The sequence below is a fragment of the Macrosteles quadrilineatus genome, unplaced genomic scaffold (genome assembly GCF_028750875.1).
Source record: "Macrosteles quadrilineatus isolate MER2022 unplaced genomic scaffold, UCM_ALF_1.0 Scaffold_2__2_contigs__length_208266976, whole genome shotgun sequence".
NCBI lineage: Eukaryota > Metazoa > Arthropoda > Insecta > Hemiptera > Cicadellidae > Macrosteles > Macrosteles quadrilineatus.
The window spans coordinates 176,714,590-176,728,475 of NW_026542595.1; the positions used below are offsets into that span (position 1 = coordinate 176,714,590).

The window sequence follows — 13,886 nt, forward strand, 5'->3', positions numbered from 1 at the left end:
ATTGCCTTGGACCGAAGTATACAATTTAATCTTACGCATAGACTGGCTGTGACCTAGTTAACAGTACACGCATATCACGGGCAAAAACCTACTAAACAGTGATCATTTACTTTGTAATACTCTACAATCGTGTTAGTAAATTATATATTCTTGTTTTGTTTTTTTATATTTTTGATAACCTTTTGCAATGTTGCATATTAGCAACGCGCGGTATATAGCATAAACAATAGTAAAAATTATAATATTTTTATTTAAATAGCCCAATTGCCACATATATGCAACAGCTCATTTTTTCCTGAAAATTGAAATATTGTATTAATTTCAATTGATCATAGTTCGAATTTCTTTGTATGTGAAAAAAAAATAAATATAACATTAAAAATGTTACAGGAGGTTCAGAAACATTCAAGGACAAGCAGGCCTTCTTCTATCACGAAGTTCGTCGGTTTCATCACAAACATTATCATGAGAAGCTGGCAATGAGGATCAACCGGGATAAACTACTGGAGTCTGTGAGTTTGAATCCTTTACTTTTCAAACGACTTGTATTAAAAACACGCTTTATTATCTTCTCTGTGACAGCAAACCTAAGTAGGTACTCATTTAACTTAATGTTATTTTAATAGCTAAAAAATCTAAAAATGTTAAAGAAATATTTGAATTAAAATCCAATCAGCCAAATGGAAACTAACATTGTCTGCAGGTTTCCCGAGGTGGAGCTTTTTTCTCTTTTTTGTATGTATGCGGCCAACAATGAGTACAATTCATTTCACAAAAACAAAGCTTCAAAATGAAACTTTGATATTCCGAAACTGTGCCTGAGACTGTAATAGGATTGACAACTTTAAGGTTCATAACCTATTTATTAATTAATGTCATTAATCAATTGTTAATTCAATGCTTGATAAAATATTTATTTGACTAATTTTCACTTTCTACAACATATTTTGACATATTGTTAACATTTAAAGATTAATCATCTAATGAACAGCTTTTTTTACTGTTAGAATTTTGCTGTAGTATATAATACTCTACGTACAATCTGCACTCAATCAATAGCATTTGCTATTCTATATTTTATGTAATAAATGTTCAAATGATGAATGTTTTTGTGAGTAACATGGCAAGACCTTTATGTTGAAAATTTTTTAATTTCAAATAATGTTCCATACTAATTAGTGTTTCAATCAGATTTAAAATAGATAGCATTGCATGGATGAACTTTCAAGAGTAAAACCTCTTATAAATACAAAGTTCATTTAAATTAAACGTTTTCTAGTGTTTACTGGAATATCTATTAGTAATCATATTAGGCTATTCTGATTGCAGTCTATGAAAGCAACTAAGGGATTTTCTGTCAGTGACTGGTGCAGAAATTTTGAAATCACTTTTCAAGGAGAACAAGGTAAACTTTTACTTGAAACTACCAAAGACTTAGTTAGTAAACTCCCTCTCGTTCAAATCTATTTCGTTTGAACTTTGATGGTTCGAACGTCAAATTGCATATGACTTACACGTACACTGATTTTTCCAGAGCTTTGCAAACAGCCAATTCACAATCCCCTTGTCCAGCCTGTTTGGTTCTGTTTTGACTGATTTTATTGCTGATTTCTCTTTCAATTTAGTTTTACTTGTGTTTCAAAATGGATATTGTTGTTTTAGTACTTTATTGTATTTCATCTCTTGAACTGACCCTAAAAAATTAAGCTATAAATAAATAAAAAAGTGCAAATCAAACAGTTTTTCTACAACATGTGACATCATTATTTGTGAAGCACACATTGGATGGAAGAGCCCCAATTGCATAGATTTAAACTGACTGGGTAGCTGAGTGGTTATAGTGCTCGCCTAGTAATAGAAAGGTCGCCGGTTCGATCGTGAGAAAAGTCAGTAGCTTTTTGATGGTTTGAAACTGGACCCAACTGCTCCTGATCATTGGGCTTTAAATAAACTAGTGTACCTGTTGCTCGAATTCGAGCAATTGCGAAGCATTACAGGCGACTCAAATACTCACGATCTACACAACAGTTAGATATACCCTAATCAAAATCTTTTGTAAATATCTTATCTTTTTTCAAAAAGCTGATCTTGTTTTTTTAGTGTTTTTAGTGTAAAAAAAACATTATTTCTATTTCTTTTACTTGGTTGTGTTCTATGACATTTTCTATGTTTCCATTGTTTGCAAAACGGTTATTTCAATGATTGCTCAAGAAATGTAGCACAGTTTTAATTCAGTTTTACTTTAGGCCTATATCAAATTGTCCAGGATTTTTCACTCTTTTCCATTGTAATAATTACACCAACCCAAGTTTCGTCTACAGATGCAATATGCCAAAGAATATCTCACCTACCTACAATCTCCAAGAAGTGGTAAAAAGGCAGAAACCAACCCATACAATAGATATAAGTTAACTCCATAAGAAATAATTTTAAAAGTTACTGCGGTATTAGGATTTTCCACTAATTTGGTAATAGAACATTATATTGCAAAACATGACACGATGCAGAAGAATAGTTATTTGTGTAACTAGTGGTGAAAGTGGCACTTTGCTGCACACGAGAGCAATGTTTACGCACGAGCCGCAGGCGAGTGTGGAATGATCTCGAGCAAAGGCCTTTTTCACTCGTGTTACACATTATATTTTTCCTACAGTCACTATAAAGCATATAAATAATTAGTCTTTCAAACACTATGCAACACGTTTTTAGGTTCAGCTGACAACACAAATGGTGCCCTAGAGAAAGTAGTACCCGCGGTCCATATCACTCCGCTATTTTTCCTCGGCAAGAAATGTGCTCCACGTTTTGAGAATATAGTTCCGTATGTTTTTGTAATTTGAAGTGGTTTAAGCGCCTAAAAAAATTGCTTAAAAGGTATTTTCTTGTTTATTAAGATCGTAGGAAGGTTTTAAAAACGTTCAGAAAGGACGTAGGAAGTCCAGAAAGTTCAGAAATACCGAAACTATAAACACGAAATGACAGGTTAAATCGTAGTTATAATAGTCAATCAGCTGCTCATAGTATAATTATTTTTAAGTGTTGCCAACCTATTTCCAAGCGTACACGGATTACGTGCATAATGGAACCACGCTGTTTTGTGTTGTTTCGTTGGAATCCTGATGTGCGGCAAAGTATAAACCGTACGGCAAAGTATAAACCGTACGGCAAAGTATAAATATGCAGCAATTAGCAGCTTTCTGTACTATAAACAGTACAAGGAAGCCAACTTTGTCGGGTGACTGTAGGAAAAATCAATTTTAAAATCAGAAAAATCCATTGCAAATACTGTACTTCATTTTGACAAATTCAATAAATCACAATTTAAATATTAACAGCTGTTGCATTAAAAAGTAGTGTAGAATTATGCATATGGTCGTAATATAAACAAATCTGAAGAGGCAACTTTAATGGCTACTGGGGCAGAGCCCCAAGGGAATTTACCTCTTTCCTCTTTTGATGGCCACTCTCTCAAATTAGCTGTGACAAAAACCCCGTTTTCCTCCATATAACATAGGAATAACATAGGATGGGAATTTAAAGGCCACGGGGGCAGAGCCCCAAGGGAATTCGCCATGTTTCTCTTTTGATGGCTCATCTACAGACCAAGACCTTTCTTTAGACACCTCTACCTAGTTTCTACGCCCAGCCGTTCTCTCTAAATAGCTGTGACAAAGAAAAACAGTTTCAAATTAATATATAGATTATCCTGACTAATAAAACCGCTGATCTTAGTCAGTAAAAAAGCTACACAGGTCATCACACACCATTCTACACTCATCCTTCACTCATATTTGGGTTAAAATACGCACCTAGGGGGCGTCCCCATCTCAATGGTTGATAATTGATAGGTTACTTTGTGTGGTCACCAAATTTAACATTGCCTTGTTAAGTTTATCTTTGGGATTCATAAAGGATGGTTGGTATGTACCCCCGAAACGAGATAACCTTGCCAAACTAAGAAACACGATTAAAGGACCTGTTGCAGCAATTATGGGGGTGGCACTGATCTGCCTTTTAGAAAAATTGACCCATCAAAATTAGTATGTACCTATCCGCAAACGGTTTCTTTGAACACTTAATCTTTTAGGTGAAACCTTTTAGGTTATATTACTTGTTTTAAAACCACATTACCATACTTTGTTTGAACCGAATGTTTCAGGTGTTGACTGGGGCGGACTCAGGAGAGAGTGGTTCCAACTTATCTGTGCCGCTCTGTTCGACCCAAAGAACCAACTGTTCAAAGGATTCTCTGATAACCAACAGGTAAAATATAACAGTTACACTTGTAGCAATTATCAGTCTAAAATATGAATTCCAGTTTGTTAAATAGAGTACATCCCCTCACATTTGGCCACCTCAGGAGCAAGCTATGCCAGATAAACGAACCAACTCTGAATAAAATCAAATTCAACCACAATTTTTTTATGCTCCTTATAGATATACTCCTCTAGAATCCTTATGCTTTGATATACAATAGAACTCAAACTACCTATCCAAACTCCAACTCCCCGAATCGCCGATCTTCCGAATAGCATACAGAAAGAATTGTAAAAAAAAAAAAAAAAACTACAGTTCTAAGAATTGTTGCTAAAGAAGACAGAACCCATGATTGCGGAAAAATCTAAAAACTCTCTTGCTGTTTGTTTTTTATTGTCTCCATTAACAAAATTCAATCATCCCAATTATCAACCATTCAAAAGTGTTATGGTCCCAATTGATTTGTATGATTGGAGTTCTGCTGTAGTACCAAACACATTTTTTTAGAACATTTTTTCTTGTTCTGTAAATACATTTCTTTGCTTTTGTCAAAAAATATAAATACAATAATTCTTGACCTGTTACATTCTATTGTTAATCCACATCTTTATTTATAGCTCAAAGAATGCATATGATCATGATCCCTTTTTAGATAAGTATTTTCTTATCACCTGTGTGAGCACGTCTAATTAATTTACAACTCCGTAAACTACAGAACTTGTTTACAATAGTACACAGCTATCTTCATACCACGGTAAATTACTGTATTTCAACTGAAACAGACGGATAACTTTTATTATAGTTACCGACATATTTTGTTACATTTTCATGAAAATCAAGTGGGTTTTTTTAAAGGATAGATTTCAGCTAGCTTACCTAAAAAGATTCGAGTCTCTCTTGAGTCCAACACAGCTATCCTTTTTATCACACATCCCTTGGTCTTATCATTTGTATTGGATCAAAATGCTATCTTGTCACATCCATGTTGTTTAGTATTTAATTTCTAAAGCTTGGTTTTTGTTTTATTTTGTGAACTTATTTCAAGACTTACAGAATGGGTGAAAGATTTTTGGTAAACATTATAAATTTTGCTGTTTAGGTATTTTACTATTGCATAATCAAAAGACATCTTACTTAAGGGGAAAATTGAGGGAGCAAGGTAGTCTAGTCTCAAAGCTCTGGTCTCGAGGTGTCAGGTTCAAATGTCACCAATCACCAATAGATTTATCTATGTGATAAATACATCTAGCCATAACCTGCAGTAATGTGAAAGTGGTTCTGAGCTTTGCCTAACATCCTATTGTGAGGGTAGGATAGGAAAAATAGATGGTAAAAAGCAGCTGCTTCATTCATCCTGTTAGTTACTGTTGACCTTTATTGCTCAGGCCCTGGTTCACCCCAACGCCAAGCGGCCACCCAATCTGAAGCTGAAACATTACGAGTTTGCCGGCCGGGTGGTGGGTAAGTGCTTGTACGAGAGTGCGCTCGGTGGAGGCTACAGACAGCTTGTCCGAGCTCGATTCACTCGATCCTTCCTCGCTCAACTCATTGGCCTCAGAGTGCATTACAAGGTAAGCTAACCAATTGTTACTGTTTGTTCAGCAATACATTGAAACATGTTTTTATTTTTACATGTTCATCACTTTTGTATTTTTAAAATTATCTTAAATATGTAAGGTATGGTAAAAAAGGCTCTTAAAATGCAATTTCATAATTTTGTTTATAAATCCCTTTAAAATTGGGTTAGTGGACAAATGAAAAATTGATAACAGATTCCATATTTTCAAATTTAAATCAGTAGTTGAATTAAATTAAAATTGTTATGTTGACAGTATTTCGAGCAGGACGACCCAGATTTGTACCTCAGCAAGATAAAGTACATCCTGGAACATGATGTAGAGGACATGGAACTGTACTTTGTAGAAGAAGACTACGATCATCTTGGCCAACTTACAAAGGTGTGTTGGGTACTTTAGTTTACTTAGGAAATGAGTACTTGAGTCATGCATGGAAACTGCAGTGAGGAGGATTAGCCTATAGGCCTACTGTCGCGCAGTTTAAGATATTTTCCAAATACAGTATTATCTGTTGCTTGCGTACCCAATAAAACAAAAAACTCTTGCGCCCCTGGGCCCATTTATAGCCGCGGTACTTTTCTATTCACTCAACAAATAGAAGAATTCAAATTTTCAATTGAACAAAAACAACTATATGACCTCTTGTTGGTATGTCAAAATCTCAGAATTTACTACGTTTTCCTTTTCTGTTGTTTTATCAGATCGTAGAGCTGATTCCCAACGGCGCAGCGACCAGGGTGCACAACACCACTAAGCACCAGTACCTAGACGCCCTGGCACAATACAGGCTGGCCAACAGTCTTAAGGAAGAGATAGAGTGTTTCCTACGAGGACTGAACGACCTCATTCCCGACAATCTTCTCAGCATCTTTGATGAGAATGAACTTGAGGTGATCACTGTTGCTATACTTCCGTAATGTTTTTTTAGGAATAGCAGTGTGTTCATTGTTACTTTTCTTTGTTTTCAAAATGTTTATGGTAGTTTATTTCTATATCTGGGGACGTTGATATGTTTTTTGTTGTGTTTATGATCCAATATTCACAAATGCTGTCTAATTAGATTAGATAACTGATTTCCAACTGATAGTGTAATACCACTACCACACCGCACTAGCTGTGTGTGTGTTTATTTTTTATTTATTAACAATTGAATAGGCTAAATCATTGACAGTGCAAATTACAGCACTGTATTGGTTCACAAACAGCGATTGCCACTTAAATTATTCAAAATTATGCCTATGGTGATCTTATACATTTTTAGGAGAGGTATATCAATCTCTGCTCTTGTTACTTAGAGCTATGAGGTTGGAGCTATTTTATTAGTGGGAAAGGTTACTGTGTGGAGTTATGGTATCATCTAAACGCTATACTTCAGTCTAAAATCATTGTAGTAGTCATTTTTAAAACTGTTGGAAAATTTTATTTCATATTATTAGTTAGTTATTTTATTTTACTTTATGTTTTAGTAAAATAATAATACAAAGATTATGAGATGTGGTATTCTACTTTGATTCAACATTCCCTGAATATTTCCTAACTTTTCCAGGCATGAACATTTCCTGATTTTTCACGCTTTTCCAGGATTTTGAGGTAGAGTAAAACACCAATATCTTGAACACAATTCTATCTTGAGTTATTTGGTTGGGTTGGATTGGTAGTGTTTAGATCAGTGAGCTGAGCAATAATAAGTTACTTATTTAAGAATAATAAGTAGGCTGGCTACTCAGTAGATTGTTAACGCTTGTAACATTTTATTTGGCCAGCATGAATATTTTTCCATCATCCTAAAATAAGGTTTTTTGGGCCATGTTTTTAACTCGAATTCTCATTAAGTAAACCAATATTCATATTGCCCTTAATACTGCTTTTAAGGTGGTAAATAATTCTCAGAAAGGAGAAATGAGAAATAAACCATAAGTGTAATTTTTCAGTTTTTAAATTTTATATTTTGCATTTTATTTAAATTTTGTTAGTCCTGTTTGTATGATTATCGTTTTTTTGTATTTACCTAGCTCACGCCAATTTCATTCTTAATGTTTCGGTAAAAAAATTGTTATCGTCTATATAAAATAGATCAAAGTAAACTAGAGATCTCTACTCGAAACCAATTCTTAAACATGAAACATCTAGGTTAGCAAAAGCTTTAATAACATTTTTCCATTTTTAAAACATAGGCTTTAAGCTTCATAGTTCCTCTATTCAGACTCAATAATTTGGTTGTATTTCATGCCAGTGTGATGTTATAAGCCCCTGTATGCTCGGACACCCTCTTGGTTACAAATTATGTGTTTGTGGAGTGCAAAGTTGATTTTTCCCTCTAAACTGTTATATATTTGTCTTCAGCTGTTGCTTTGTGGTACCGGGGAGTACAGTATTGCTGACTTCCGCACCCACCACATCATCAATGGTTCCAGTCCGGAGTTCCGTCGTGTCTTGGACTGGTTCTGGACAGCTGTTAGTAACTTTACTCATGAGGAGATGGCAAGGTAAATAGTCAACACAGAATCAATATCAAACCAAACGTATGTTTGTTATATGTGCATTACCAATCTGTACGTCCAATGAGTGTGAAATTTTAGAAATTGTTCTATACTTTTATTTGCCTGAGAAGATTTCTGTCTTACTCCCAATCTTTAAATCCATAGTTCTCTGTGATCCAGGTTATGGAAGTTACCTTGTTAAGCTTGTGAGATATATTTTTTTTTTGTTTTTTTTTTATATGGAAATATAAGACAATTAGTCAATTACATTGTTTGTATTTGCTTTGTTTAAATTTTTCAAATTGTTATTTATGACACTGTCACACAGAGTGTTGATAGATAGAGTTTAAAAAATTATTTTAATTTTTTTTACTTATACAGTATTTGTATTATTGTACAGTACAACGCCACTAATCCGTCACCTACAGGACTGGGACCTTGGGCGGGACAGTGAAAAGGTTGAATTATCTGAGGTGTAGCTTGTTCAAGATTTTCCCGCAACTGCGGAAGACGATGATTAAGTTCCAATGACCTTGGGAGACTTTCAATCTTTCAATATTTTTCTACATTCACGGGAGACGATGATGATGGTTAACCAAATATTAAGGAGTTTGCCGCTGTCGCAGATAACAACAATCCTGTGATTGCGGGAGAAGATGATGATATCCCTATGACTTTGGGATATGTTAAATATTTTGCCACGTTTGCCGAAGAGGATGATGAATTTTGTTGGCTCAAAAAGGGATCTAATATTATTGTTACGTGTTAATTTGTCATGTTTGTTGTTGTTGTTGCTACGAGTGTTTTATTTAAAATTATGTCTAAAAGATCTTCTACACTATACACAAAATCGTATTTCTTAAAATAATTCCCAATTAATTGTTTTCTGAACTTTATTTTCACATTGGTTTTTGCTACAAAGACTCGGGCCCACTACTTGTGCCACGGTGGACAGTTTCCTTTGCCTAGCTAATTTTCCAACCAATTTGAATTTCTTTTTGTGGTTTTGGTTAACCTGGGTTCTGGTTTAAAAAAGTAGGTTTAAATGGAATTTTGCTATGTTTTGATATCCAGGTTAAAGAAAGAACTATTTGCAACCATTTAAATTCCCATTTTTTCAGGCTGCTTCAGTTTACCACTGGTTCATCACAACTGCCACCAGGGGGTTTCAAAGAGTTGTCTCCTCGTTTTCAACTGACACCAGCACCAACTTTTGGAAACCTTCCCACCGCCCACACGTGGTAAGTCACTAACTTAGGCTGATCCCATTTAAAGGCAGTAGATTATATTTGTTTGTGTTTTTACCCTAAATATTTTTTCACACACTATACACGATTTACACGTTGTAATTGTTGTTACAGTTTCAACCAGCTGTGTTTACCAGATTATGAAAGTTACGAGCAGTTTGAGAAGGCACTACTGCTGGCCATCAGTGAAGGCACGGAAGGCTTCGGCATGATTTAACTCACTCGACATTGAGCTCGCTTTTAGTACCTGACCAGATCTCTGTAGGCTAATGTACGTTCCTGTCTGGTTGTTACTTTTAGGTTATAAGTTAATCTAACTACAAGAAGAGGTTGTTTTCTACTAGTTGCAGAACAAGTAAGTGAAGTTTTTTGGTTAAATGTAATAAATTTTACCTCAATATTTCAATTATTTATTTATTTGATTATTTTTATTAATGACTCATAATGAAAAGTTTTTAAAAGTTGACCTTAACGATACGAGCACTTGTAAATCGTGAATTCTTACTGATATTTTGTGAATTAGTGTGGGATAAAAATTATAATGAAACACAATAAGAATTGTTAAATTTGTTGTTTAGTATTTATTTGAAATATATTGCATGTATAAGATACTAACTAAGTTGTAACAAAGACAAAAATAATTAAATATAGACTCAGCATTACCATGGTTACCATAGGTTCTGGCGCACACCACTGGGAGCGCCGTGTAGTTTACGTAGCGCGTACACCGTAACTACATGGCGCTCCCAGCAGTGTGCGCCAGAACCTATGGTAACCGCAGCACAGCTGACGGTCTATATTTAGTTCTTTTTGTCTATGGTTGTAAGCTTTGAAGCCAGGTTGGCAAATTTATTATTATTATATTTTTTTTTCTTTTTGTAAGAATATAATTTTTTATTGATCAGAGTTTAGATGTTTTGTCAGCATTCATACAATACATCGATTTTGCTATAGGCTATCAGAAAATACAAAACTTTTGTTTGTGTATGTTTTCAAGGACCATTCAATAATTATTGCTTGTGCTACAATTTTATTTTATTGTATTTAATTGTAAAATGAGTGCTAGCTATTTACCAGCTTTGACTCTCGTCCAAATGATAGTTTATCATTTTGTAACATATCAAATATAAGCAATAATCCTTATAATGTCATAAGGAATATTTGAAAATTGTACCAATTTATAAGATTTTGCTAAATTAAACCTTAAGGATACTTTATCTTTGTAAGTTTGTATTGACATTGTTAATTTTAAGTCAATTGTGATGCATAGTTTAAGTGTTGATTTTTAGATAGGCTACAGAAATGTTAGGGCACAAATATTGTAAAGACCTAAAACACAATGAAGCAATCTTTGACTTTCGTTATAGCTATGCAACATGTGTTGAAGAAATTTTGTTTGGTCACTAATTTTTTATTTGAGGCCAGTTTATCAGTGTTTGAACCTAGAACTTGACATTTTCTGTTGGTGCTACAAATTTATAAGATTACACAAATATATCCATTGGAAGAATAATGAACATTTTAATCATGCATTTTATTTGTTATTTATAAAACAGTCATAAACAGTTCAAGACTATTCAAGTACTTTGATTCAAAATAAAGTTTGATTAATAATATATCTAGCAGTTCTAGGTAAAAAAAAGTATTGTTTCCCACAAGGTCAAGGGAATAACATTTGTATTTACAGTTAAAGTTTGATATTTTTCCTATTTACTGCCAAAGATTGTAAGGTATACATTTATGCTGAACCAATGTTATCACTATTGAAGCAATTTTTATTTCACTGCTTTAGTAAATAGTAATGCAGTAGTTTTTGTCATTTCAGCTTCAAAATGTTTTTTAAGTCCTAATAGTAATTTAAGTCTATCCATCAAGTTAAATGATCTATTGACTAGTTATTAGAGAGCGAATGTTTATGTGCTTTTTACTTACTTTGGTTGTATTTACTGTAGAGTAGTTATTTAATCTTGGTTAGACCATGTCTATTCATGGTTGATATTTGTCAATTTTTTTACGATCTTTGTCTTTAAAACGCCATACTAAAGTTATAGAAGATTATATATTTATTGAAAAAAGGTAGTGTACAGCTATTGATGCTTTCATATTTGGTAGTAATTCTTTGGTAATTTAGTTATTTAGAAATTTCCAACAAAAAGTCTTAAAACTTAAAAATTAGCGAGACATATAATTAAAAATTCTACTTATTTTTAGATTGTTGCTTTTTAACAAGATAAAAAATCCATCAGATACATCATTCAAGACTCTAGAGCTATTGACATTATAGAAATTTACGGTTCATTTTTACATTTTTTTCTTAAGTTAAAAACAATTTTGAAAGTAAGACGAAAGCGGATGACCATAAGTAAAACTAATAAGAGACTAAAAGACTAAAAATGTGTTTGAAAATCGGGTTTAAAAAAACTTGTATAAATGGTGCCAAGAAATGTCAAGCTTATCTAAGCTACATGACTAAGAATGTGTATTTAATCAATAGGAAAGATATAGAAGCTAGATGGAGTTGAGATGGTGTAGTATAAGCAGCTTATCTGCAAAATTGTCAATAAGGAAAATAAGGCTCAGACCACCAAAGAGAAAACAGCGAACCTAAACAAACTAAAAATATTCCACAGCCAAGGGCAAATAGGTTTGGGAAGTAACTGGGTTTAAATGGATTTTACATTTAGCTAAATATATCTGTGTAAGCTTGTTGTCGCTAACTGATTCATTCATAAAACAAATTCACTATCTGATTGATGTCAGAGCATGTACTGCTGATGTTGAGAATGTACGTTTGATAACAATTAAGAAAGAGTAAGAATTTACCAGCAGTGATATATATGTTTTCTTTTTCTACCACCGCATGGAAATGATAACATTGCCACATCTGTCAACAGTATGCAAAATAGGTCATTTACGCTCTAGAGGGGGATGTATCAATCCTGCTCGCTAATCAGCTGTTTTCACTGTTGTCGTTTCTACAACAACCACACCCGTAAGCAAATAAGATGAATTACTCTAAAAAAGCAAATGCAAACATAACGTAAACTACATTTTATATACAGTACAACTAAAAAGTTAATCTGTGTGTTATGATAAGCTAATTATGGTGGTAGGAAAGATCTTATGTGAATTATGAGCATGAACAGTAATTGCTGCTCTCAAATGTTTCATTTCATGTTTAAAAAAAGCTAACTATTTATACACTAAAAAAAATGAAAAATTTTAATATTTTTTAGTGAAGTTTTAATTTTTTTAGTTAGTTTCACAATATACTTAGTTTTCTTATACCATAAACTGTGCTGGTCTGGTGGATATTGTGTGGTACTTCTATCAAACCCCGCCATTGGCACAATGTTTAGCTTTGAGAATGCCATCATTGTAATTTGTAGCCCATCTTAAGCTTAAACTCAACCATTGACAAAATAAATTACATCTCTCTCTAGTGTCTGTAAATATAAAGATAGGTCTATAAAACCTACAATGTTTTTAACGCAAACTGAAACTAGATTTGTCTATGTTATAAACATCCATGGTCCCCAACAACTCTTGGCCAGTACTACTGAAAAGTAGTAGGTATCACATTTGTAGTGTGCAACGGGTTTGAACAAATATAACACATTTATTTGGTCAGTTTAAATTATCCAAAGGGTTTATCTTTTGTAAAAATATTTTTTTGTATTTTTTTTACTATTGTGTTTTTATAAAATTAGGAATTCCACCTTAGATGCTATTTCTTCTTGTACATCCAGCTAGTTTGTAGATCTTCAAGAAGTGCAGTGTTTCAAAATTGAGTAGTACAATGAGACAAACATTTTTAGTCATTTAAGAAAACCAAAGTCATAATGAGCCAGACCAACATAAGGAAAAGCTTAAATTGTTATCAGCTTTCAACTAGAAATGTGTGATGAGATATTTATATTGTTGACGCTAGTATTTTGTTAGTTACCAGTATAATGAGATAAGCGCATACAAGATAGTATACAAATTCAATGCAATAAAGATTATAAGCATTTGTATATTTGTGTTATTATTTCTCTTTTTGTCCCACAGCATACTTGGTCTTGTGTAAATGATTGTTGGTTTGTAGTTGAACCTAAATAGCCCAACTTGAATGAAACAAACTGTTTCTGGTCATGTTACGCACCTTTTAATATGATTTGGGGTTGGTATTTAAAAAAATCAAAATCCACTAGCTACCTCTATTTGGGGGTGGGTGATGAAATTCAAAATTATGTTAAAAAGTGTGTGACATCACCCTGGTCACGTGTACTGAAGGTTATTTGAAAATATACAGCCATGCCATGAAAAAAATAAAAGTTATGGAT

General features: G+C 33.4%; 1 protein-coding gene across 1 annotated transcript in view; it reads left to right on the top strand.

Annotated features, from left to right (window-relative positions):
* Positions 1-13,564, top strand: part of LOC128985990 (apoptosis-resistant E3 ubiquitin protein ligase 1-like) — a 35,136-nt gene extending 21,572 nt beyond the window's left edge. Inside the window, exons 13-21 of the mRNA XM_054406032.1 lie at positions 391-512; positions 1,330-1,405; positions 4,160-4,263; positions 5,643-5,828; positions 6,090-6,215; positions 6,536-6,724; positions 8,178-8,320; positions 9,436-9,555; positions 9,676-13,564. Coding sequence (XP_054262007.1) covers positions 391-512; positions 1,330-1,405; positions 4,160-4,263; positions 5,643-5,828; positions 6,090-6,215; positions 6,536-6,724; positions 8,178-8,320; positions 9,436-9,555; positions 9,676-9,778 — 1,169 coding nt within the window. The 3' untranslated portion in view covers positions 9,779-13,564. The remainder of the gene's footprint in view (positions 1-390; positions 513-1,329; positions 1,406-4,159; positions 4,264-5,642; positions 5,829-6,089; positions 6,216-6,535; positions 6,725-8,177; positions 8,321-9,435; positions 9,556-9,675) is intronic.
* Positions 13,565-13,886: the final 322 nt, after the last annotated feature.